This window comes from Pempheris klunzingeri, chromosome 2 (genome assembly GCF_042242105.1).
Source record: "Pempheris klunzingeri isolate RE-2024b chromosome 2, fPemKlu1.hap1, whole genome shotgun sequence".
Lineage (NCBI taxonomy): Eukaryota > Metazoa > Chordata > Actinopteri > Acropomatiformes > Pempheridae > Pempheris > Pempheris klunzingeri.
Genome location: NC_092013.1, coordinates 22,063,704 through 22,091,098, shown reverse-complemented (window position 1 = coordinate 22,091,098; position 27,395 = coordinate 22,063,704). Strand labels below are relative to the sequence as shown.

General features: G+C 41.7%; 1 protein-coding gene across 1 annotated transcript in view; it reads right to left on the bottom strand.

Annotated features, from left to right (window-relative positions):
- Nucleotides 1-27,395, bottom strand: part of stab1 (stabilin 1) — a 101,497-nt gene that overhangs the window by 39,386 nt on the left and 34,716 nt on the right. Inside the window, exons 32-59 of the mRNA XM_070837451.1 lie at nt 25,942-26,019; nt 23,784-23,885; nt 23,553-23,657; nt 22,814-22,948; nt 21,895-22,023; nt 20,935-20,988; nt 20,417-20,530; nt 19,634-19,829; nt 18,490-18,585; nt 18,340-18,385; nt 18,097-18,176; nt 17,887-18,012; nt 16,813-16,886; nt 16,026-16,097; nt 14,394-14,513; nt 14,241-14,288; nt 12,649-12,729; nt 12,357-12,503; nt 10,574-10,708; nt 10,420-10,479; nt 8,104-8,280; nt 7,432-7,524; nt 6,947-7,093; nt 5,309-5,365; nt 5,051-5,213; nt 4,333-4,482; nt 2,559-2,663; nt 779-895 (exon numbers count right to left, since the gene is read on the bottom strand). Of these exons, the coding sequence (XP_070693552.1) occupies nt 779-895; nt 2,559-2,663; nt 4,333-4,482; nt 5,051-5,213; nt 5,309-5,365; nt 6,947-7,093; nt 7,432-7,524; nt 8,104-8,280; nt 10,420-10,479; nt 10,574-10,708; nt 12,357-12,503; nt 12,649-12,729; nt 14,241-14,288; nt 14,394-14,513; nt 16,026-16,097; nt 16,813-16,886; nt 17,887-18,012; nt 18,097-18,176; nt 18,340-18,385; nt 18,490-18,585; nt 19,634-19,829; nt 20,417-20,530; nt 20,935-20,988; nt 21,895-22,023; nt 22,814-22,948; nt 23,553-23,657; nt 23,784-23,885; nt 25,942-26,019 (3,007 nt within the window). The remainder of the gene's footprint in view (nt 1-778; nt 896-2,558; nt 2,664-4,332; nt 4,483-5,050; nt 5,214-5,308; nt 5,366-6,946; nt 7,094-7,431; nt 7,525-8,103; nt 8,281-10,419; nt 10,480-10,573; nt 10,709-12,356; nt 12,504-12,648; nt 12,730-14,240; nt 14,289-14,393; nt 14,514-16,025; nt 16,098-16,812; nt 16,887-17,886; nt 18,013-18,096; nt 18,177-18,339; nt 18,386-18,489; nt 18,586-19,633; nt 19,830-20,416; nt 20,531-20,934; nt 20,989-21,894; nt 22,024-22,813; nt 22,949-23,552; nt 23,658-23,783; nt 23,886-25,941; nt 26,020-27,395) is intronic.

Genomic DNA, 27,395 nt, shown 5'->3' with positions numbered 1-27,395 from the left:
CTTCCTGCAGCTCATGTGTCTCCACGTTGTGGTGTTCAGAGGATGAGACACTGAAGGACCAGTGGTACAATCACTGTTTTTGATTGTAAACAGAGGCTCTGACTGTGTCCCTGTTGCTATGGTTACTCCAGCACGTTAAGTGAGAACAGTGAAGAGACAGTTTCACAGGAACTACTTAATAGGTGTCCATTATCACTTTTTAACGGACACCCAGCAGCCAATCAGAATCAAGTATTCACCCAGACCATGATATAAGAGGAAGTAATCTTAACCAAGTCCAGTCTCATTACCTCAAACCGCCTGTGTCTCTCTAAAGATCGGACTGAAACAGGCAGGAAGCGAAGCTGGCTGAGGGGGAGTCTGATAACTACGTTTAGGTTTATGAAAGCTTGTCCAGTTACCTTTTGTCCCCAAAAATAGTAAAATAAAAGCTACAGTCCCTACACTGTTGATCTAATGTGGATGCAAACTCCACACACTACACTGGTGTATTTTTTGTGAATAAGAGTTTGAAGTTGTTTATGCAGGGTCAGGGTGATCAAACATTCTGACCTTCTTGTTATATGGTATGAAGGAGGATGAAGAGTTTAGAATCTCTTCCAGATTATCTCTCTTTGGTGGCTGCAAAACACTTTGCAATTTGTTTTTTAAATAATTAAATATATTAAAATATAAGACATTATATTCAGCATATGACACCATTACCATGTCTCTTTAAGTTCCTTCATGTGCAAATGTTCGACTGGTAAATACTCCTCCTGAGCAGCACAACACTCACGTGGTTCTGGACTGCAGAAGGTGCCGTTCCCCTGAAACCCAGATTTACACTGACACCCAACACCTGACACACAGTCGGCCTGAGCGTGGCACTGCCGGCACTCCTCTGGGATCGAGCCTGGACAGACAGATGGATGATTCATCAAGGAAGGAAGTTAAAAAGATGAACAGAGTTTAAAACTGTAAAGTAAAGTAGTTGGTAAATTGCCATTTGGCAACAATGCACAATTGTGGGCAGTGCCATTAAAAGTATTTTTTCTCTAAAAACATTATTTTATTGAAGACAAGACTAAACAAATCCAACTCATACTTTGTGAAATGTAAAACCAAATATTTGAATAGTGAAAATAATATAATGTAATATAATTGATGGCTTATATAATCTAAAACAGCACAAAATGCTGCCTACTATTTCAATTACCATCCTGTCTTGACTACACTGTACTACCACCGTGTATTTTTCACCTGTAGAGCACCTGTATTGTCTTCTATGAGGAAATTATTGTTGTTAAAACTAACGTATTCACTCGCGTATTCACTTGAAATGTACACAAAAGTGGACCAACATATAGTTTGGGTGGGATCTGGCAGTTCCTTCTGTTAACTATGATTTCCAATGATGTAACTTACATAATCCAGATAATACATTCCACTTGACAAAATATCTGTATTTACAAAATATAAATAAAAATAATGTTTGTTCACTTAAATATAATCAAAAGTTGTAAACATAGTTTCAGAGTAAGCCAAGTGTGACAAGAGGCTGCCTGTGGGGGCTGTAGGGGAGAGCCAGGCCCCCCAGAGAACAGCCGGAGCCCACAGAGAAGGTCCAGAGCACAGCCTGGGACTGGCTGGGGACGCTGCAGGATGCATATAGTTGCCATGTGGCAACAAACTAATTTTAACATTTAAAAAAAATAAAAAAATTATCACATCAATCATCACATCAATCATGGTTTCAGTGATGCCCCAGACACTATTCCAAATTTTCCTTGACAGAACTTTGCCAAAATATTGAACAACTAGTCGTCTTTGGGAGTCCTCAGATCATGACCTTCTCAGTGTCAAACTTCCATGGAAAAAGGAGGCTCAAACATAATTTAGTGGTGATTTGATCTGTTCAATCATTTGTCCTAAAATAGTAAAGAAGACGCTTTTCACAACTAAACAGTAAAACATGGATTTGATTTAACTGCCTTTTAGTGAAAGTGGGATGAAATAATTGTTGCCACATGGCAATGCCATGCAATAGAGGGCTGATGATGGCAAAGGAACTTAAAATCTGGTGGAGGACATGTCTGGTGATATTCTGTTCTTGTTATTGTCAACGAAGACCCAAACCAACACTGAAATGATCCTATAAACACGTATTATCTGAGTAGCCAAAGCCTGATGCATATTAATCCTCTATATCTGCTATAGAGCTGAGTCACATTGTTACACTGGGTAACACGTTCCTTCATCAGTATGAACAAACACACACTGTAGTTTGTTTTGACTCAATCACACATACACGGTCCTGCTGCCCCAAATACTCACTAGAGCACCAGATGGGATTATTCAGTCGCTGAAAACAGTCCCCTCCTGTTTGAGGTTGGGACAGCGAGCCACAGACATGGCAGGCAAGTCAGCCAGTATTGAAACATTGTCTGTTTTGGCCCTCTCATGGGATTTAATGACAATAAGAAAAATACAGAGTAACACCAGACTTAGTCTTTCAATATCCTGGACCATGATCTTTTACTCTCATTCCGGTCCTCACACTGAGGAGGGAAACTCACCGATTTCATTCTGACAACGATCGCCCTCCCAGCCAAGGTTACAGAGACACTGTCCAGAACCTTCAATGCCTTCATCACATCTTCCTTGTGTCCCACAGCTGCAGGCTAAGAGATAGGGAGAAAAACATGAGTCCATCTGACTCTGATGATATAAAATACCTAACAACACAGTTGTATGGATGGAGGAGTTATTTCCAGGGTAGTGAATGTCAGGTGACTGATAGCTGGAGCTATTTGAGGTTTGGTTAGACATGAAACCTTCTTGGTTGAATCATCAGTACAAAAGATGAACAACTTTGTTGGAAAATGTTTGCGGACATGAAACATGAACTACAACTCCCAGGGTGCACTTCAGTTACAAACACCCAATCACAGAATTTCAATCTCTCTCATGCGCTCCATTAACCCTGAGCTGAAGCTGAAGATTACATTTTGTGGAAACCTAATGGGACATTCAGCAGTTTAAATCAGTTCACTTTCTGATTCTGGATTAGTCTGGGATTAATTCAGTAACCATGGCAACAAGTTTTGTGCCTAACTGCATCAATGAAATGTTTTGAATTCGCTTGCACTCTGATTCACACCTGTGACTGGCTTCATCTCCATGGCAAAGAGCCTCGTGTGTGGATAAACATCGGGGAGATCATTAAGAGAAAACTTTGAAGCGTGAACAGATGATGATCAGCTCTTGTGGCAGCAGCTGTTTAATATTTTTAACCCAGTCTGCTGGCTGACTCTGTGTTAAGACAGCTGGCAGGTTTGTCCTGAGCTAGAAGCACACCCAGCTGTGTGATGGTGAGTGTGGACTGTTGCTATGGTGACAGACTGCAGGAAAACTGATGGGAGGGGGAACTGTCTGCTGACTTCTGATGTTTTTTTGGGTCGGTGGGGGAGTAAAGACATTAATCAAGGATAAAGAAAACTTTGTGGTCCAACAGCTGTATTTATAATTGTGTGTTAAGGGGTTATACTGTAGCACCGCAGCTCACACTCACCTTCTCAAAAATTTAACACACACCACATGGGGACAACAAGAACTTGATTGGTCACCTCTGCATGATTGGGTTTTCTCCTGTTTCTGATGCCATTGGGGATTGTTGGTAGAGAATAGATCATGAAATTGGTGAAAAGCTCAGCTCCCCTTTGGCAATATACATCTAGCAAAGCAAGTTCTGCTGCAAACCTTCTACTCACCATCATCACAGTGCACTACAAAGACACAGCAGTAGTCTCACTGATCAGTAATGAAACAATAGATGCATGTATGCTGATGACACAATCTACTGTCAGTGGTATTTGTCATTTCATCCAGTGACAGCAACGGTCAGCAGCCCTGCCTAAACATGAGAAGCTGCTACCAAAATGTTTTGAGCATTGGTCTTTGCTAATGAAAAGGAGCAAGGAAATATAAAAGGTTTGAGGGTTTGTTCATTTCAACTGGACTACAGTATCGTGATTCATTCAAAGATTAATGAGTGATGGACAACCCTGCCTCTAAGACTAGGATATGATACTAAAAATGTAAATATATTCATAGATCATGATAATGCTTCTGCTGTGTAGCTACGAATTAGCGTAGCGGTGAAATAATCCTCCCCCACATTGCATTTTTTTCCCTAACCAACAACTGATTGGTTTAAGTGTAAGGAACTTTTTCTTTGGTTCACTACAGCCCTGGAAAATTTTACTTTATTCTGGTATCTAGTTTGCATTCAAACACATTATGTTTTAGCTTTGAGTTGAAATCACAGCCGGCTGTGTGTTTTGAGTGTACCTGTGCAGTTGGGGCCGTAGTGGCCGGTAACACACATTTCGCAGGCCTTTCCTTTGAAGCCTTTGTGGCACATACATGTTCCTGATCCACGCAAACCATCGTCGCAGTTACCATGGTTGCCACAAGGGGCTTCCAGGCCACCTGGACAAACTGAAACGCAGGGAAGGGACAGAGTCAAAAAACACAACAAGGACCAGGTGGGATCTTCCTGGCAACAAAAGAGACACAAATGCACCGTCACTGGGGTTCAAACTAACTGCTGACATTTCGATTTGCCAAACACAGGTGTAACTAATAAATTGAACAGAATCCGTATTCCTGTGACTCTTCAGTGTCACCTGTACTTCTGCTACGACAGCCCATAATGTCTGCCACGAAAAAGTTCAATAAAATTACATAATGGGGAAGATCTTCATCACCAACACAAACCCAACGAGCTGTGTTTCAGGGAGCGAATATCTGCTGGCCAGATTTCCTTTAAATCAGCTCCAGAGGATGATTTCAATTGGTTCTGGTGACCCCCTGAATTTCTTTATAACAGCAACATGCAGACAAAATTAGAAACCTAAACCTAATGTGTTGATTGTCATGAAAAGTCCTGATCTCACTCCTGCCCTCCAGAGGGTAAAACCTAGATTTGAATGGCCTAATGGCCTCTCCTCCTTGAATGAGGTGACTACAGGAGCATCTTCTCGATGCGTCGTCCTTTAATCCTTACCTGTACAGTCTCGGCTGTAGTGGTTTTTGCAGCATTTCTGGACCCAGGAAGAATACTGACAAACTCTCTTACACATCATGCCATGATCGTCCAGGCCAATGTACCAAGGTGGGTACTTGAATCGATAATTGGAGCCGAAGCTATGACAACGCTCCGTCTTTCCCTGGAAGAAGGCGGTACTGACATTCATCTTAACATAGTTCACATACATACAAGCGGCTAATGTGCAGGTTTGTTTAGTAGACAGGCAGATCTTACCGTATCCTGGTGTCTGTAGGAGCAGAATGGAGGGAAGAGGCACCGTCCACAACGCCCCTAAGACATTTTAGACAGAAAGCTTCAGTACAGCTTCCAATACGAGGCTGAAGGCTGAGCTCAATATAATGACCATGGCAGTGTGGTATTGATATTTGCAGTTGTGGAGTCATACTTGAAACACCTGTGTTAGTAATAATAGTTATAGTTGAAGCTCCATTAAGGCCCAGTCACATTAGAAATAGGCACAGTGAAATTCATTCCTGTGTGTTTGTGAAACATTTTGTTCTCGTCACAATAGCTGCCCAAGCTTCGTTCTGCTAGAAAGTGTATGGTGCTAACACACTAGAAACTTTCTGGTGTGTATGTATCATATTTTGACCTGTAATTTAGTCTCAGGATTGTACATCTTTTAATTCAATACAGAGTTACTTATAGGGAAAAGGCTGTCTGTCATTGAACAAGTTTGTTAGCTTGATTGATGACAGTAAGTTTTTGTTGAAGACATTCAGAAGACACATTTATACCATTTTATATTTTTTGTGAATCACTGCATCTTTTCAATTTAGTTTGTAGTGAGATTCAGTGATGGTGAAGTCGATGCATTTCATCAGTGCCAACCACGGGGGTCGAGGTCGTCACTTATCAACCCCAGTCTTGTCTTTAAAATGAATGAATGAGTGAGTTTGGTTGCCGACCTTTTTTAAACATTTATAGATGAAAAGCCAGGTTAATAATCATGGTCAATAAATATGGTTGATCAGCATACTTGCCAATCTTGAAATATCATAGCCAAAATAGACCAAACGTAACCTTTGTTTCTGCAGATTTTCCCCTAGAAAATTGTTAATATTAGACAGTTTTCCTGCATTCTTGTGACTTTAGGGTGATTTTTTTTTCCGAAATGAAAGAGTTGGGTGGATGGTGTGGATGGGTTGGGGTTAGGGAAAGGGGCATTAAAAAAGGACTGTCTGGAGAATCTGGAGGGTTGACAAGTAGCTACATCTACAAATTGTATGAAAAGATTGTTCAAAGACAATGGATCTTGCAGGATCATTTTGTCCAGAAATCAAACAAACCAGAAACAACTAAGGCAGTTCATCTTCACCTCAGCAGCTACAGGAAGCTATTATCCAATGGGCTAGGATAAAAGCATGATGCACTACTGCACCATAATGGATAAAGTGAGAAGGATAGTTAAATTCAAATCCTGGACCATTCTGAACTTATGTACAGAGCCTAACTGTATGAGCTGAGCAAGGTGTGAATCCCTTTTGGGTTACAGGGTTTGCATGAGGGGATGTATGAGGCTTTGTTGTATCTACAGTACCTGTAGCAGCCAGACACAACCACGGACAAACAGCTGTCTGTCAACATGGTATTATCAGTGTGCATGGACATGCAGGCATTATCAGTGGTTGGACAGACCGCCACACTGTGCAACCGTGGGGATACTCCGTTATGACTGACATGTTATAAATTAGTTTTTCATGTGTGCGTGGCATGAGAGCGTGTGAAAAGAGCCAATTGCGAGTTGCGACAATTGGCATCGATGTCAACAGGCTATAAAAATGTTGACATTTGCATTGTGAGTATTAAGGCGGTAGCAGTGTTACAATTATTAGCATTAGCTGTACTAACGTAAGAGGTTCTGTTCTCCATGCTGTCACAGTGCGCTCCCAGGCCAGGCGGCTCCAGTAACTGGTCGATGCCATACGCTATACCCTCTTTGAAGGTCAGGTGACGCTCCACCAACCTGGCTTCATTTTCATTAATCAGTACACCCCCCTGAACACTCACACACACACACACACACACACACACACACACACAAAATCAGTAACTCCCACTAGTCCATCATAGTCACAGATCAAAAACAGAACAGAAAAGAACAAATCACAATTTGTCACGAATCATTTACAATAACTAAATGTATAATTTATCATTTATACTGTATAATACTATATTTTCTAATAACCATAGTATGTCAATATGAAACAATGTTCTTTCCAACAAAACCATTGTAACATGAGACAACACTAGTTGCTATAGCAACAGCCAGCTGCTAGGTGCAGAAGCCAACATGGCTGCCTCTTTGGTGTGTACAGGTGTATGTGTGTTCTCACCACAAGGGTCCTGTCACAGCTGCACTTGAGGGTGGATCCATGCATGGTGCGGAACACTGTGAATTTTTTCCCAGGCTGACTGACACCCATCAGCTACACACACACACACACACACACACACACACACACACACACAGAAAATCGTATGTTTCTAAAGCTACCAGTCAGGCACTCTCTCCTCCTGCTCTTTATCCTATACCTATACCTTAGTTCTTGATTTGGGTGAATATTATTTATGTCTTGACAGATACTCTGCTGTTTAAAATACTAAAACATGAAAATTGTACACTGATCACAGGTGTGGAGCTGAAACAATTAGTTGTTTAATAGATTAGACAATCAATCTGCATCATGCTGATTTGATTTATTTAACAAACAAAAATGTGAAACATTTGCTGCTTCCCTGTTCCCTATAATAAAGAAATATATCGTATGTATCATGATTTGACATATTTGACATTTTACAGAAAAAACGACAGATTTATAGATAATTAAAACAGTTATTAGTTTCAGCACGCACAGGTTATTTTTCTTAATCATTGTTGTCCTTGCGGGTTGTAATGTTGTAATGAACTTTTCATCCATTGAAATATTTCTGTATCAAAATATCAGTATCAAAATATTAACAACTTTGTTATTGATCTAGCCATCTTTCTACTGCTGTTCTCTCACCTTAGAGTTGCGTATGATGTGAGCCCTCACAATGGCAGCCAGTTGGTCTTGGTGGTCGGGGCTGGAGAGCCAGCGCTGTCTTTCAGCTGGCAGGGCGTTAAGGGCCTTGTCCGTGGGCCAGAACATGGTGTACGGCTGGTGGATGGACATCTGGAGCACAGGGAGTAACCCTGCATCCTGCACAGAGAGGTGAAAGTACAGACTACTACCAGTATAAGGTAGAGTAATAGTAAGGTTTTTTGGCCTCAATCCTACTTGTAATGTTGAGAATCTGCTGATACCAAGTGTGATCTCGTATCTATTTATATATGAATTTGTATGAGCCCAACTGCAAGAAAACTTTACTCAAAATAAAGTATATCTACTTACCACCAGATATATTGCAAATTATCAACAGTTCTTTTCAGTCAGGCCTTTTTCCTAGGGCCCTGAAGACAGCAGTTATTAAACCTCTCTTGAAACAGACTAATCTAGATGCCTCAGGGATAAATAAGTACAGACCAATATCAAACTTGCCTTTTCTGGGAAAGGTCATTGAAAAGGTTTTTCTGCAGCTTAACACCTTCCTGGTACAAAATAATTCCCTCAGTCTGGTTTTAGACCACACCACAGCACTGAGACTGCACTTGTTAAAGTTTTAAATGACATCCATCTGAGTAGCGACATATCAGAAATCTCAGTTCTAATTTTATTAGATCTCAGTGCTGCATTTGATACTGTTAACCATGAAACCATGAAATACTGTTGGACGGATTAGAAAAGTGGGTGGGACTATCTGGCACTGTGTTAAACTGGTTTAAATCTTACTTACAGGATAGGGACTGCTTTGTGTCAATTGGTAATTTTAAATCTGAGCAAAAAAAAATAACTTGTGGGGTTCCTCAAGGGTCCATTCTCTGACCTCTTCTTTTTAATGTTTATATGCTCCTCTTGCTCAGATCATTGAATCTCGTATCATACTTGTGCAGATGGCACACAACTCTACGTAACAGTGTCTCCACATGACTACAGTCCATTACATGTGCTAAACAAGTGCATCAAACTAATCAATGAGTGGATGTGCCAGAATTTCCTACAACTAAACACAGACAAAACTGAAATGATTGTTTTTGGCCCCACACCCGAAAGATTATAAGTCAGCACTCATCTTGATTCCATGAAATTAAAGCCCATTAATCAAACCAGAAATCTTGGTGTTATAATGGACTCAGATCTAAATTTCAATTCCCACATAAAAACAAAAAACTCATGCATTTATCTTCAGCAGGCTGGACTATTGCAAAAGTATCTTCACGGGTCTTGATAAAAAATCAATTAGACAACTGCAGCTTGTCCAGAATGCAGTGGCCAAAGTCCTCACTAACACCAAGAAGGTGGAGCACAATGCACCGGTTCTTAAATTCCTCCACTGGCTCCCAGTGTGCCAGAGGATAGATTTTAAAATCCTTTACTTGCTTACAAAGCAAAAAATGGTCTTGGACCCAAATGCACAACTGACTTTCTTATAAGGAATGAGGCACCCAGACCCCTCAGGTCATCTGGTGCAGGTCTACTCAGCGTTCCAAGAATCAGAACCAAGCAAGCTGAAGCAGCTTTTAGTTTCTGTGCTCCCCACCTATGGAACAGCTTCCTGAACACCCAGGTTCTGCTTAAACGCATTTAAATGAGGCCATAAAGCGTTACTGTTACTGTGGCTTTCCAAAAATAGAGCTACATAACTTTCTTTTAATTTGTAACTATTTATGCACATGCTTTTATTGTCTTCTCTTAAGCTGTGTTTTATGTTCCTGTAAAGCACTTTGAATTGCCTTGTGTCTGAATGGTGCTATATAAATAAAATTGCTTTGCCTTAAAAACTTACTCATAAACAATATTAAACACTAAACTTCTCTCCAACTCAAAACATACTTTAGCCACATTTGCAGCCACATTTATGATGCCAGCACTGTTTCTGTCTGAAATGCCTTGAAAAATGTTGGATGGATTTCCATGTCATCCATGTCCCCCTCAGGACGAATTGCAGTGACTTTGGTGATCCCTTTAACTTTCAAACGTAAGGCTTATCTCCAATTTTATGCAACAACATTGGTTCATAAACACTACGAGTTCATAAACACTGTGGCAGTTTGTGTAAAGCAAGATACCAAACCACTGTAAGTCTTAAATAAAGTATGATAGCATTGCTTTCTGAAACTGTCCATTTTGCATAATTAGGTACATTTAAGTGACTGTACTCGTACTTTTACTGAAGTAAAACTTGATACTCTGGCGTATTAATATTCAGGTTATTGACACTCAGGTTGATGAATTTTTTACCTCAATGAGTTTGTAGAAGCGGCTGTAGCCATAAAATGCAGCTGCTGAGGTGAGGTTCATCTAAACAGAGAGAGAGAGAGAGAGAGAGAGAGTGAAAGGTCACACTCCCTGTCTGTCGATTCCAGCTGATCATCAATCATTTAACTCAGCGCACCATCTTGGTCTGGCTGTTTGTTTTGTCTTCCAGCTCGTAGGGCGTCAGCAGCGTGTCAATGTGGTGAATGACTCCGTTATATGTGGTGTAATCACTCATCACAATCCTCGATCTGTTGTTGATCCAGACTGAACCCTGCAGGGAGACACAGACAGGTGTGGAGAGAGGAGGAGGTTAGGCACACAGTGAGAAACAAAGATGAAGGGAGTGGATGGATTGTGAGACAGGTGAAGACGCAGAGATGGAGAGAGAGAGAGAGGCATTTTAGCTTAACTCAAGCTTGACACAGACATTTGACATCAGTCATTTTGTGTTAAAGTCATAAAACAGCACAGATCTATTCAAGAACCTGCTCCATGTGTAGCTACTGAAGATAAAATCCACAGAAAAAACCTCTCAAACACTCACTTTCTTTAAAATGTTGAGTGTTAATCTTGCTCCGTACTGGAGGACAGAAACTACACAAACCTTGGATTGACAGCAGTAACCATGGATTCTAGTCAAGGATGTTTAAAATGACGCTAGCCTGTTGCAGCAGGTATGTGTAGGTTCAAACATAACTTAGGCTGAACATAACAAAGGTGTTATGCTATGACTTGGTGAAAACGGGATGCACCATACAAGTTAGTAAGAATGTTCAGTTCTGACATCTCTCCTCAGAAAGCATTTCTTTTATGGTTATTTCCTGTTACAGACTACATTCCTGTATATTTATGGTGACAATAAAGAGACTTTCACATCTAATCAAAATTTGCTTTATTAGCCTGAAGTCAACTGAACTTCACAACCAGGCTGTGACTGATTTTACCATAAATTCAGTAACTAAATTGCCATATATCCATTAGTTAAACACAAGCTATTAAGAAAAAGATCTCCCAATCTGTGTAAGAGCTGCCTTACATTAAAGGTACTGTGTGTGTCGGTGTGTGAGTGCTGCAAGTAAAACGTATCTTGTATCCTATTCTGTGTACAAATAAAATGAATTGACCACACAGTATCACAGTCCATTTCTGCCTGTTTGTCCCTATTAACCCTCTAGGGTTAATAACATGAGGTACAGGTTCAGTCTTGACTTATAATGCTTGCAATCATTTATTTAATCGTGACTTTTTTTGTGGCATTAAGAACAATTTGGGGATCTGTGTTTTGAACAAGGAGGCAGACATATCTGCGCCATCAACTCCTGTCCAGTCTCTTTTATGGAGCAGTTTATGCTGCAGAAGATACGGGTTAGATAAAAGTGGAAGGTCCAACACAGCTTAGAGGATATCATAACCTCTTTTGGTTTGTTCTCTCCAGCTCTCAAAGATCAGCACTGTCAAGACATCTTGCTGTTGGTCGGTGGCATGAATCTGCAGTTACATTCACAATTTACAACCTAATTCATAAAACTATAAATTCTTTTTTTAGTGTTCAGCAGTGTAGTCTCACTGCAAGAGGGTTCTCGCAGCCCTCTAGGCTTTCTGTGTGGAGTTTTCTTGTTCTCCCACAGTCCAAAAACGTGTATGTTATGTTAGTTGTTGACTCTACATTGCCCGTTGGTGTGAATGTGAGCAGTCTGTCTGTGTGTGTGTTAGCCCTGTGACTGACTGGCGACTTGCGAGCAACCTTTGACCTGATGTCAGCTGGGATCACGCCCCACACCCTTCTAGGGGAAAGTAGTTGGGATAATGGATGGATGGACATATACGCAATGTCTCCATTGAGTAGATGATCAATATTATTCAGTCCCACACGTGAGGCAACATTATGATGTGTGTGTTTGTGCGTGTGCATACGTTACCTGCTGCAGGCTGAAGTGCAGTGTGTGTCCGGAAGTTGCGATGGCAACCTTGGTGGATTTGAGGTCACTCAAGGTCAAAGCTTCACAGGAAACTATGTGGTAACGAACCAGGTCAGCAATTCGATCAAGTTGCTTCCAAGCATCAACCTGTACACACAAACACACACACACCGACACACACACATGCAAGACAGTGATGGACACGTCGTACACTAGCAACCATATTCCAAACTAAATGACTCGTTATCTACATATACATCTAAGATCTAGAAGAAACAGATGTTGTACACACAGAGGAGTCGTTGTTTGTTTCCTCTACAGGGACGAAGACAGTGAACGGTCCGTCACCATAAAGACTACGAGAACCAGATGCCTGAGAAACATAAAGAAAACAAAGAGAATTAATATGATGATGGCTTAGGGGTCTCTTTCATGAAGCAGATTCAACCTAAACTCCTTTTTGACTAAAAAGTTCAAAAACCTATGGATTTAGAGAACCAAATCTCAGATTAGATCGCAGATTAGGTAAATTAGGCCCATGGATGAAAAGCAAGATGGCAGCAATACAAGTGTCACACTCAAGAAACCTGGTTTCTTGAAACCTGGTTTCCACTCTGCTGCCGGCCATGATTGAGGGTTTAGGCAGGGCTCAGGCGGCGGTTCTCAACCGCACGGATAACATCTTGGAGAAGCTTTCGGCTCTGCAAAAAGGATTGGATCGATTGAGTGACCAGAATGGACAATAGAGTAAGCCAAGTCTATTGAATACGGCTGTCTCGCTCTAACCCAAATAATCTGATCTGAATTGGCCTCCCCTAAGCAGTGGCCTTGGCCAAGGTCACTGCTGGAACAATCTCCCCTCTGAGTTCACTGCAGCTGGGACGCTCTTCCCCATGCCACCCCCCATCCACCTGGTGCTTGTTGGCTTGTCTGGAACCAGACCAGGGACGTCTCCATAGCAACCGCCATTCGCCGATGACCGCGAATGAACTGAGGCGGGTTTTGGGAACTGATGAGCAAACACATCAGGACTTACTCCTGCCCTACATCCAACGCCTTCGCCAGCTTCCACCCCTCCAGTACGAGGGGCGTGGTCCAAGGGTTCGCCTATCGGGGCTGTAGCCAGCGGCCTGCCTTCTGCGGTGCTGGAATATCTCCACTCCCCTTTTCCCCTCCCCTGTTGCAATGTTGTTATTGTCATGTGATGTGCTAAAAATTTGTGCTGAGGTTTTTTTACCGGTCCCACACTGCACTCCACATGAGTACAGTCTGGTGTCGCATGTTTTTTTCTCCTCCCCTCTCTCTCCTCCTGTTTTCCTCCCCACTTTCCCCCCCCCACTGTAAAAATGGAATTTCCCCCCTTGGGGGATCAATAAAGGTGAATTGAATTGAATTGAATTGAATTGAATTGAATTGAATTGAATTGAATTGAATTGAATTCACTGAAAGTAAACCAAGACATGAACCCCTTGGATTGGCTGTAGTAGCTGACTGCATAGGGATTTAGTTTCAGAGCAGCTTGCTGGCAAACCAAACTTGTAGCGCCTATGATGAAAAAAATGAATTACTACAACAATTTCTGTGTTTACTGTCAGACTCAGAGACAAGGAATTACTTCTGCAGGAGGCTCGTGCTACACACTCTCAATGAACACAATTATGAGACTAAGGCAAAATATTTTTCCTTTAAGTTTATAAGTTTTAATACAGCTAATGATTCCTCAAGGCTTAGCGCTGTCAGGTTGGGTTGCTACTGGTCAACAGCAGAAACTGCGGGTCACACTTCAAGCTTCAAAATGCCACATTCTCACAGAGCAACATCTAAAAATCATCTTCATTTGATTAACAGACCGTAAGCTGTGTTTACTGTGTGGGTTTGACTCACAGACATCATTCGACGGAAGAAGGTGTTTGCTGAATTCCGGGAAATCTCCTGTAAGACAGACAGACAGACAGACAACACAACTGTGAGGGCGGAGGGATCTGGCAGTGGGAGGTCACAGGTGAGGAGGATGTCAGGTCAGGTCACATGACTCACACTGTTGGTGCTTCCTCTGCAATCGATGCCATCACCCACGTGGCTTCCAAGGCAGGTGCAGTTCCTTTGACCCTGACCCACATACTCACAGCGAGCATGCATACTGCAGCCGCCATTGTTCTGCAAAGAATAGATTTTGGTTATCCAGAGTCTTAGTTCATATGATCTCACTTTATAAACTTGGAGTCTGTGTGTAACAGCTTGCTGTCAGCAGACTTAAATAATTAGTGAAGACACCCAACTGTGTGATCTGTTTGTAAAATGATGAGCTTTGTACATGCCTGCTACAGGACTACAGGTATTTGACTGTAGAGATACAATGAAAAACTCAACAAAACAGAATTATTTCACCAACAAGCCATAAAAATAGCTCTTGTGCATAAGAGTTGGTCTGAGCTGTAGATGCTGTAGATACATAATCCACTGACGAAATGTAGGACATCTTCTGCCTCTGCGATCTGCATGTATCTTTCAGTTCGTTCTATGTTTTCTTTTTTAATATTCACTTAATGCCCCTGGTCATGGTGCACCCCTACAATACCCTGTTGTCCCTTGCATTTCCCTTTATTGCCTATGTCAGCAGCCACCTCTGCCCTGACAAGCCTTTATCTGGCCCTGTTGCTGGAGGGCTAGATAAAGGATAAAGGAGTTTTCCTCCACACATCAAAAACTCTCTCCATGGTTCTATCTGTGCCTGGGAGTCAGGAAAAAAACAAAACAGGCACTGGAAGAAGGCAAAATCTGTTGTTCTGGTCTGAGTTTATTGGGTTCAGCAGCACCAACAAGAGTTCTCCCAGCAGCACATAAACCATCCACTCATCTACTAGCACAGGTTTCAGCCAGTAGGCAGGAATATAGTCATACAGAAACCTTTTACTAATTGGGTTCAACCTGTAGACACCTATCTAGTGATACTGCCCACTGACACCATCCCAGAAATTATTCCGCTATCCAGTTCAAATAGCTTTCCTATCGGCTATCCAGTTCAGCTAGCAGGCATGTACATAAATTTAAACAGATATCATCAGGTAATTGAGCTGCAGCTGCGTTCATAAATCACACAGATACCGTCCACAAATTGGGTACGTGCTACAGCTACATACATAAGTCACACAGCTGCTAATTGGGTTGAGCTGCAGCTACGTCCCCTGATCTGACGGCTGGTGCTCGAGGTACCTGGTATTCTCAGTCTCTGTTTGGCTCAGATCTCACTTTTCTGTGCTTTTTAAAGCCATTTTAATACTCCATACATTTGTGCATTACACCATACATTGAAAGTGTTAAGTGCTCTGACTGAAATCACATGTAATACAATAATTTGATTTTAAAAGGCTCAAATAACATAAATCTTAATTATGTCTAAAGCAAAGAACTCACTATTCAACCACACTTCAACTAGATACCGTCTGCACTTCAAACAGGTTGGATCACTACTCTAAAGGCAAAAGATTAACACAGTATACACACACACACACACACACACACACATACATACATACATATCATGTGTGTGTTTATGGCACACAGATAATATGTATCTAACAAGAAAAAATCTATTGCTAGGAAGTGTTAGCATCTTGTAACAGGACACATGAAATCAGGTAAAATTGGCACAATGACACACAGACATACCTTCCTGCAGGGGTTGACGGGGTAACAGAACCTCCCTGATCCTTGAAAGCCCAGTTTACACAAACAGGCCGTCTGGAAACAACAGAGCAAGCAGGTTTGATCTGACTAGTTTTTTCTCGTGTGATTTGGATGGAAGAACGGGTGATAAAAAGGATTGGCCAGGATAATTTGCAGGATAATCTAAGTTTCTTTTTTTCCAACTGTGAAAAAGAAAAAATATTTTGTTTTAGCTCATTTTTAAATGTTTCTTGTTTTAAATAGGACTGGCAGTGTTTGATAAATGCCTACAGCTATTTAGTTCTGTGCGTAGAACTTTTGGCTAATGATCACAGGGCTGATAGTACAACTCTGAGCTTCTTCTATTTTGTCAGTGACAACAACACATTTTTTCAGTGTCATGTTGTTTTGACTGATGCCAATTAAAATATCCTTGAATGAGATGAGGCAATGACAATACATTTTTGAGGACATTTCGAGGTTTATTGGGAGAGGAGGAAGCTGGGAGAAGGAAGTGAAATGCTGCCCTTTATTTTTTGGAGCAGGTAGCGCAAATATTCCACATTGCATGTGTAAGCTGCAAACATAGTACAGTTGCATTACTGTGGACATATTAAGAGGACTGGCAGCTAAAACTATAAATTTACTTAGTGATGCTATTTGGTCCTCACTAAAATGAGACGCTCCTGAAACTTTGATCTGACTCAGCCTGAACCGAGTCTCAGTGACTGCTCAGTGTCAGGTCAGGTCTATAGAAATCTGACATTACTGCAGTACAGTGTTGTCTTACAGTGTTGGCGCCTGTTCTGATGCACTCTGCTGACTTGTGGCAGCCTCCATTGTTGACCAGACAGCCGTCAAACTCTATGAACACACAACAGGTTGGAAATTCATTAAATGACGCATACCACATGTAAATCAGACAGCTTTAGAGTGATTTAGAGGATGGTGTTTCCCTCTGCTTTGTTCTAACCGAAGCCAAACAAGTCCTCGACCTATCTCTGTGCTGCTCAACGATGAAACAATATCCATCTTCACACCTGGCTCTGGAGGACGTGAAGGACAAGAGGATTTCCAGACGTGCCAGAATTTTACTTTAAAATTCAAGTTAACCCATTTAGCCTACGAGCCCCCAAAAGGTCATAGTGGGATTTTTTTCTGAAATTCTTCTGCATTCCTTAACAATACATTTTGCATTCTCCGACTACTGTTGAGGCTGACTGAGACAGACTGTAGCTGTGATTAAGATTTTAGCCATGTGATGACAACTTTGGACATTGCTGTTGTTGTGACTGTAGGCATGGCTGTGTCTTCAGTTGTTTGATTATGGCTTGTGTTGTGCAGTGAGCTGACCTGACCTGCATATCGAATATTGAGCACTATGCTTCGGTGCTCCACCCTGCTACCATGAGCTGGGACAAAGTTATGGACGAATGTCCCCCTGGCGTATCGCTTGGTGAGCGCACAGAGCGTATATGAAGCATATACATATATGTAGACATTTCCACCATACATTAATGCAGAAAAGACATAAATTGTTGCATAATAATTCACCGGAATGCAGGGAATTAAGCATTTGGCTCTCAAAATTTCCTGGCCATGTTTGTCCCTTCTGGGCTACTGTACAAACATCTGATACATGGCTGACCCAAAAGAAGGGGACCCACTCCCTATGTAGATATAAAGGGCTAATTCTAAGATAAAGAAAACCCAATGATATTTAGTTTCAGTTGATTATAAACTGCACGTTGAACTTTTAAAGTCTTATTTCAAAAATAACTTTCAACAACACTTGTTCTGGTCTTGGTAGGATATCAGGAGCTTCAGGTTAGGGGTTAGGGGTCAGAGCGTCACTCTTACATACCCAGGCAGATGACCCCGTCTCCAGTGTACCCCTCTTTACAGGTACAAGTCCTCTCTCCTGCTGACACCTTTGTGCAGACGGCAAACGTTGAACATCCACCATTAGACCTGCTGCACAGATCCAGCTCTGAGAGAGAAAGGGTACTCAGATTTGATACGCAACATTTGTGTGTGAGTCTGTGTGTTTGTATGCATGTGTTTAAGTTTTTACCTTTGCAGTAAGTTCCGTTGCCTTCATATCCAGCCACACACACACACGCAGCAGCTGAACCCTTTGGTCCTGTTATACAGCTGCAGCAGAGGACGAATACTTATGTCAAACATTTCTACTAAAGCTGTGAGATGCCTATTTTTAAAGGAAAATGTACAGCTTTTCTACACCCAGACGCTCATGATCGGGATCTTTCTCACACCCATACACACCAGCTGCAGACACAACACCAGGAGGACTTACTTGGCGTTCTCATCACACACACCTCCACAGGCGTCGTCCTTGATCTCTGAGGCACACACAACGTTGATAACAGGTGATAACAAGCCAGAGAAAACACTGAGTATGGTTACAGTTCCACTGTGTGTGTGTGTGTGTGTGTGTTCGTCTTACCTGTAGAGCAGGAGGCTCCTTTCCACCCTTTATAACACACACACCTGCCACTTCCTTCCAGACCGTCCTCACACTTCCCATGGTCACACACACACTCTGCACCACACACACACACACACACACACACAGGTTAACTTTGACAGTAGCATTTCCATGGAATTTCATAGCATCATTGCATCATCACTGTAGGTTTGTTAGCCTCATGAGTTCCAGGTTGTGTTAGCATTATAGTTTTGTGAGCATCGTCAAACAGGTTTGCTAGCATCCCATGTGTATTGGGGTCATATAGGTTTGTTAGTGATGTGATGTGATGGTTTGTCTTGTAAGCTTTTTAGCCCTCCAAGCATTTTAGCATCTTGGGTCCGTTAGCATCACTGGTTTCAGGGGTTTGTTAGTCTTGCAAACATGTTAACATCACACTTTTGCTTGCATCATTTGGATTATTAGCACGTTTGTTAGCCTCTTACTGTGTTAGTGTCACTGATTTGTTAGTCCTGCTGTTTTTTTTTGCGTTTAGCATCCCAGATTAGTTTGCAGTAGATTTCTGAGCTGCTTAGGTTTGTTAGTCTTTCAGGTTTTTTAGTATGACAGATTTTTTTAGTTTCTCAGCTTTGTTGTTGTTCACCTGACAGACAGCGTCTCATGAGCCAAATTTTTGGTGTGAAATATATACAGGAATCAATTCAGCACATTCCAATGAATTAACATGCATAAATAATAAGCAGACTTTAAATTTGTGACAAAGTCCAGTGGACGTGTTTAAAGGTCCATCTCATTGCCCATGCTAATATTACCTCAGCTGAGCTCTGTTCGCTTGTTGTCATTTCTCATTGTGACTATATATATATATATATACACTGTATATCCACTATCAGTCTTTCTTAGAGGCAGAAACATGTTCCAGGGGTTTTCTGTCCATAGTCTAAGATAAATAAGTGACTTCTGGTGTGCAAGACAGCAAAACTGGATCACATCATGGTCTTAAAACCCTTTATTTTGTTAGCGTTTAGCAACTACAGCTCCCCTGAGGCTTGGATGATGCGTCATAAAGTCTGCTGTTGTTATACAGTCAGTCTAACCAACCAGCCCCCTCTTGTGGCCAAAATATATTTTGTGTTTCTGTCAGAATGTGTGTGTTCCTCACTGGAGGAGCAGTTGACTCCATATCGTCCTGGCTCACAGTCCTCGCATGCAGTACCATGGAAACCCTCGTAGCAACGGCACTCCCCATTGCCATGGTTACCATCCTGACACTCCCCGTGATTGGAGCACCAGCTGCCGACATCTCCAGGGCATTTGAAACACTCATGACCATAGTAACCTGGGCAACAGGAGTGATCCTGCAGGACAGACCATCAGTATGATCGTTATTAAGCCCTTTAAAGACCTGGAATCTGCAACACTGCTGACTTCATCTGTCTGTTCAAGACAAGTCAGACACTGACACTTGTTAAATGTTTATTATGTCTTTATTCAGGTATCCCAAGACCATATAGGAAAGCGCCCTGATGCTCTGTGATTTTTGTCATCTGGTCCTCAAAGGGTCCTCATTGAGTTGGAAAATTATGATACCAATGAAGAAGATTCTTTACAGTTCTCTCACAGGCTGCATTAATGCTAGATTTTTAAAACATATTCTGCCCTGGAAGACAAATTGACCTTTTAATCCTCCCATCCAGAAAAAAACTAACAAGGTGTAGAGTTGACACTTGCAACAATCTGCATTAAATGTATTTTCATTAAAGTAAAATAAAAGACATTTTTAGAAAGAGCAAAACAGATTGAGAAAAAACTAAAATGAGTTACTAGAGGTTAAGTTAAATTTCAATTCAGAGCCTGTTCTCTATTCACAACCCAAACTATGGTACTTTGTAGAAGTGGTCATACTAGTGGTCGAACTAAAGGACTAGTAGTAGTGTCATCATACCGTAGTCACCCGAAGACATTTTATGACACAGCCTGGCACGGACTTCCTCCTGGATCCAACTCGCTTCCTGTATTTACAGTTGGGTCGCATGTTGGCTGAAAACTGTCTTCGGACCTGCAGTAGAACACATTCGAAACACAGCAGAAACCAAAACTGAGAGCTGTACGAGGAAATAAAGGCACCTACAGAGGTCATCGAGACAAACTGATGGCTGAAAAACTGCATATAAATACATCTCTGGCTTTATTCTTTTTTAAATAAGAACCTGCTCAAAAGTAAACACAACACTGATGGAAACATTTTCTCAAGTGTGTGGTGCAAATATCAGCAACACCTGCACAGCGCTGTGTGATTAAATCAAATCTAGTTCCTCTAGTCCCCACTTTGCGAATGTTACAGTTTGGTAGTTTATTTAACTCTGAGGTCACTTTTGGAGGGCAGTGATTGTGTTCCTGGGTAATGCAGCACAGGTGCCGGTGTTATTGTGTCAACCCCCTGAAGACTAACAGCTTTCTTACTGGTTTGTACTTGAACAGACATCGAGGTGATCCTTCACAGTCTGAACACCTTCCCTGGAGACAAGGACAGAGAGAGGGACAGAGTGGCAGTATTAACTGGGACAAACATCCATCCATCCTGACCACAGACATCTCAGAGCCTGTCTAACCTGTCTAACGATTTTGTCTAATGATGCAGAAAAACTGGTCCACACATTTGTCACTTCCAGGTTGGATTATTACAACTCCTTATTATCAGGCTGCCGCTAATAAGTCCTTGAAGACTCTCCAGCTGGTCTAGAAAGGTGCTGCTCATGTTCTGACGAGAACTAAGAGAAGAGACCATATTTCTCCCGTAGTAGTTTCTCTTCACTGGCTTCCAGTAAAATCCAGAATAGAGTTTAAAATCCTTCTCCTCAGCTACAAGACTCTTAAGGGTCAGGCTCCATCATATCTTAAAGAGCTCATAGTACCGCACTACCCCATTAGAGAACTGCACTCCCAGAATGCCTAGTGGTGGTTCCTAAAGTCCTCTAAAGTAGTGATGGAGGCAGAGCTTTCAACTATCAGGCTCCTCTCCTGTGGAATCTCCTTCCAGTTTGGGTCTGGGGGGCAGACACCCTCTCTACATTTAAAAACCTTCCTTTTTGATAAAGCTTATAGTTGAAGCTGGCTCAGGCCCTGGACCAGCCCCTAGTTATGCTGCTATAGGCTGAGACTGCTGGGGGACTCCCCATGAGGCACTGGGCTCCTCTCTCCTCCTCTTCCTCTCCATCCTTATGCCTCATGTGTCTTTAATGTCTGTTACTAACTTGGTATCTTCCCTGGAGCCTTTCTGTGCTTTTCTCATCTCTCAGGTTCCTGTGTTCATCCACCCATCCATCCATTCATCCTTCTGTCTGTCTGTCCACATGCACATTAACCTGTCCATTGATCCATCACTCCATCCATCCATCACTCCATCCATCCATCCATCCTTACGTTGACCTGCAGGGTGATCTGCCTGCTGCATCTGTTGCGTTGGATTTTGAGGACCTTAGGGAGGACCATGATGGCACCGTACTGTGTTTCAATAAAACTACCGTTGAGAGGAACGTCGTTCACAGCTGTCTGGAGGACAAGAGGAAGAGAAACAAATCACTCCGCCTGATTAGACCGCAGACCACACCAGTGTGGTTGCATGTTTTAGAAGATTAACTATAACTTAATATTATTATTCACAAAAATGTTTCTTTCTAATCTTCCCATCAGTTTTTAGATTAATTTCCGTCTTTCAGATGCAGCTGTTGGTCTCACTTAATTTCTACGAACATAAACTTGCAGAGGCTTGAAACTTAGCATACTTAACATAGTCCATCACAGTCAGCATTTAGGAATCTTTAATTTCCTGTCAAAGTTTCAGTATCATCACCTGATGATGCAGCTTTGGCAGGAACTCTCCTCAGTGGAGCGTTCAACCTAGAACTGACAGTCAGCTGCAGAAAAGCATTTTATTGATAATCACTGCTGTACTAAAATTGTCAAAAAATAACAAAAAGCAAATGATAATTTTGCTGGTTTTTAGCCGAATCTCAGACCTCAGATGTCAGAATGTCCTTGAACACACCATGGGCATATTATTCATATATATCTATATATATTTGTAAACATAACTGCTCTCAGCTGTTCCACCAGACAAGAATGATGTAAATTATGTAACTAACACGTGGTTTGACCATTTGTCTACATGATGACTGTGATGGATTGTTAACCTTATAACTGCCTGAAAGGAAGGAAATGTAAAAGCTGATAGGAACATAGCAGCTGCAGTCGACAAGTCTGCAGTGCTCTGGTGTGATAAGAAGCTCTTGGAGCGTTGGTCACATGACTGTACAGCTTGTGCTGGGACAGTTGTTGTTACCTGGTTGTTGTTGTTTAAGTGGAACTGGACCTGGTAGTCGCTGCCCAGCAGTGTACTTTTCAGCATGCCGTCAAACAGGTGGTCGGGGAAGAGCAGCTCTTTGGGAATCACATGGTACTTGAACACATCAGAGTCCTGGACAGAGAGCCAGACAAATGTAGAGATACAAAAATAGACGGACAGAAAGAGTGGGTGAAAGGATAATTCTGGTTTGTTGTTGTGCTGATTGGCAGCTGTTGGAAAAAATCATCTGACCAATCAGAACCTTTTAGGCAGAACTATGAATAAGGAAATCATCTTCATGTGACAGAGCCAGAAAAATGTCTACTGGTGTGGATGATGTGTTTGCAGTGATAAAGGTTGCCCTAACTCAACATACAGACGTGACAACTCTTGAACCAACATATTTCAATCACTGACAGATAGACTGCTCTACCTATGATACGATGCTGATGGGCTTTATGCAAACAATATTTTATAATTAAGCAATATGATGATTTTGAAACAAGTTCTTCAGCTACGTAGACATATTTCTATGGTATCCGGATGAATTAATGGAAAGATAATGGTGGGCACCATCATGAAACCACAGAGTATAAAATATTTTCTCTAAGTAGAACACAGAACAAGTGAGTTACAGAGCAGAGCTGTATTCTATGGCAGACAAAATAAATGCTATTTCATTTCAGCTGGTCATCATTCATAGAGGCGAGCACTGGCTCAGATCATCTGGACCTACCAGGAGGGAGGAGTTAGTACTGCTGAGGTGCTCCCTGATGGCTTCATCTGTTGGCAGCAGGAGGGTGAAATCAACTGCACTCAAATTCTCTGACAGATTGTACATCTGTGGAAACACACACACACACACACACACACACACACACACACACACACACACACACACACACACAAACTAAAACACACTGAAAGAAGACAAGGTTGAATACAGAGCCACAGACAGATATCTTACCAGAGCGTACTGTCTGACCAGAGTGAAGGTGGACGAGGAGTTCAGGAAGGCCATCAAGGTGGGAGGCTCGGGGGGGAGATCTGAGCTGGGTGGGACCAGAATCTGAGCACACCCAAACAAACCAACAAACAAAAGATTTCTGTTTATTGGAGTACAATGTGTCACCCAGACCTGCTGACCCTCTTCCTCCTCAGCTTCCATAGTTAAAGTGCCAAATAGGAAACTTTCCAGGTAAAGACACGGACTTTCCACCACTGAGGAATAAATGTCCTGTCAACATAACTAAGCACCAACTCTCTCTCCCCCTGTATTACCTGAGATAAGATGAAAGCCAGACCTGCATTCCTGAGGAATTAGCACTTTTGCTTTATTTCTGTTAGAATTAATGTAAATTAGTTAACCAAGCAGTCAATGAACCAGTCAATAAAAGATTTCTTGATAAACTCCTACGGTTTAATACAATGGAAAATTAACTGGTTATTAGAGTAGCAGTTTAATACCGCTACTCTAATAACCTGGTTTATGGTGGAACCACATTGTCATCTTTTGGCCAACAGACAGACATCTCTGTAACAGCAAACATCAATCTGAGTCCCAATCTGTCACCCACTGTAGTGGTGAAAGTTATGTTTTGATAGTTAAGTAGATAAAGTAATCTTATGTGACAGATTGAATAATCTGCTAAAATGTGTTTTCCTGAATGTTTATTTGACCACTACGCCTTTTTATACCTCCAATTTCATGAATGCATGACCATAGTGATATATTGAAGTGTGTGACTTTTGCAGGTAAAACTTCAATTAATTCACTAAAGTCAGGAAATATGAGCAGCCAGTTTAAGATTAGATGATGCCTCCCCCATGACAAACTCCACCTGCTTTGGATAGAGGACAAAAAGGAGTGGACTGACAATTTGCCTCTGGGTGGTTCTCAGCTTCAGCTCAAGAAGATCCATCTATTCATTCATCGTCTTTAACACTTATCCTCAGGGGTCGCGGGGGGGCTGGAGCCAATCCCAGCGGACATCGAGCAAGAGGTGGGGTACACCTTGCACCAGTCGCCAGTCAATCGCAGGGCCAAGCTCAAAAAGATCCTTTTGTTTATTGTATGTTAGTTTTCAGGATTTCTTTAGCTTCTGTTGTTCCTCACCTAAAGTCGGCGCACAATGTAACTTTTTTATAGGAGACTCTGAATGTCTCAGTGTCTCAGAAGAACTGTTGTTTTCATTTTCCTTTCGTTTTCCTTTTTCTTTTTCAGTTTAATTCGGCCAACAGAGTTGTTTAGCTAAAGTTAGTGTAGCCAGGTTAATTTTATTCAACATTTAGTCACAGCGTCCCAGGGACTCAACTGGAGTTGGTTTGCAGAACAATTCTGACTTCCTCTAAGAACAAGGCAGGGACTTCCAGGCTCAGATCCTGCCCTTTGACCTCTGAAGTGACTTCGCTGCAGGCAGCTGTTGGGCCTTTATTTTGCTCAGCAAAATAATTCCACTTCAGAGACGTTAATCAGCCCCAGCATTAGTGTCTCACCATTGTTAACTGAGTAAAGTTTATCTCACTATTCAAGATCTTTTACTTCTTTATTTCATTGTTGTCTTCAACTCAGTTTCATCTTTTGAGAGTGATCAATGTAATGATTCAATTGGTTTATTTATTTCCCTTCAAGTAAAGCTGGCGTTCCCTGTCTTTTTTAACAAGTGCAAGGATTCAATTTCAAAGTCTAATTTATTCATGTCCCTCTCATCCTCCACCTCTTCATCTGACAACCTACACAACAGTCCTCTACAACAGCTCTATATCACCCTGTATCCTCAAGAGACTTGTGTTTGCTGAGCTGCTTTTGGATGATCCGACCAAATTCCTGAACAATTTGATGATGATACCCCTCCCACGAATTCCTTTTCAGTCAAACATGGAGAAAACTAACGCTGCTTCACTGGGCCTTTCAGGATAATGTTGTCTGTCTGTTCAACGTACCAGTTTGCCATAAAATCTGCAGTGGATGTCAACACCTTCCAGTGGATGAATCTTTTTAACAAACCTATGATTTTTTTGTCTAGTGCCACCATCAGGAAAAACTAGATCCACTACTGGTAAAGAAAAACAAAATCACTAATATGTTGTTCACTGTTCTTGGCCTCCCTGCTGTAGACGCTCACCTGGTCTACGATGTGGATGTAGCCATTGATTGCAGGCAGGTTGTGGGTGAGGATGGAGGCGTTTCCAATGTGGATCCCCTGGAACAAAACAACAACAGTTAAATATATACCCTGAGTGTACTCTGTGTGTGTGTGTGTGTGTGTGTGTGTGTGTGTGTGTAAACTCTGAACTAGTCCTTAAAATACGATATGTCAGGTGTGATTGTGATGTTTTTGACTGAGTACCAGACGCTGGCAAATTGTGTGTAATTAATGTCTAATTTGCTGAGGCAGAAGTTAATTACACCACCTACACATGTGCCTGAGCTCTCCAGTCTGTGTGAGTGAAGCACAGATCAGAAGACGCAGTTCAGAAAAAGGGTATTTATCTGAGATCACCAAGGTCAGAAAATATGATGTGATGCTGCATAGAATGATTCAATAATGAAGTAATTAAATGAATATTTGAAGTCATTCACTGAGGCTGTAGTTCATCTCCGCCTGAGAAAAACTGTATTATTCTGTGGTTTGACATTCGCTTGTGAACTGGAGAGATAAATTAGAAGATAGATATCAATCTCATGTCTCCTGTGGGTGTACAGAGCTGGATGTGGTTTGACAAGGTTAACAGAAAGAGTAGAAACAGCCTTGCTCTGTTTAAAGTAAAAAAAAAACACACCTACTAATGCCTCTAAAACTCACTAATTAAGATCGTTACTGTTTACATGCTAGCCCTGTGATTGACCAGTCCTTGGTGTACCCCCCCTCTCGCCCTACAACGGCTGGTATTGACTCCAGCCCCCCCTGCAATCCTTAAGGACAAGCAGTATAGACAATGAATGGATTGAAGGATGTTTACATGCACTGCAGTAACCTGGTAAATGTAAATATGTGGTTACATGCAGCAGGGCAGACTACTCCTCACAGCATAAATGTGTCTACATAGACACCAGCTTTCTCTAATCTCCTGCACCAATTATGGAAACCAGGTTCCTTGTTTACATGATCATCAGAAATCAGCATACTGGAAAAAGCTGACTGTAACCTGAGGGGTGTGCTATGAAGCAAGATTAGTGGGTTAGTGAGGTTAGTGAAAATCTTTAATATTAAACACACTAAAAGAATGAGGAAGGCACAGTAACTACAGACCTTCATGTTGGATCATGTTTTTATCTTTGGTCCTGAATAGCTGAAAGTCTGTTTTACACTGCTGGTACTGCTGCTACACCAATTAGAAAATTGATTAGTCACTTTGATTTGGCCACATATCCTTCATTATATGCACTATGCTCTACGTTGAAAATAAATCAGGCATTTAGAGTCACCGAGTGGTAAAATAAATATATTAACTTATTCTGCCAGCTTTCTTCTTTCGCCTTATTTGGAACAACAGTTTTCATATTCATGTTTCTCCATTATAATGATCCGTTCCTCTTGACTGAAGTAGGCAGCATGCGATCGATTGCTCCTTTTAT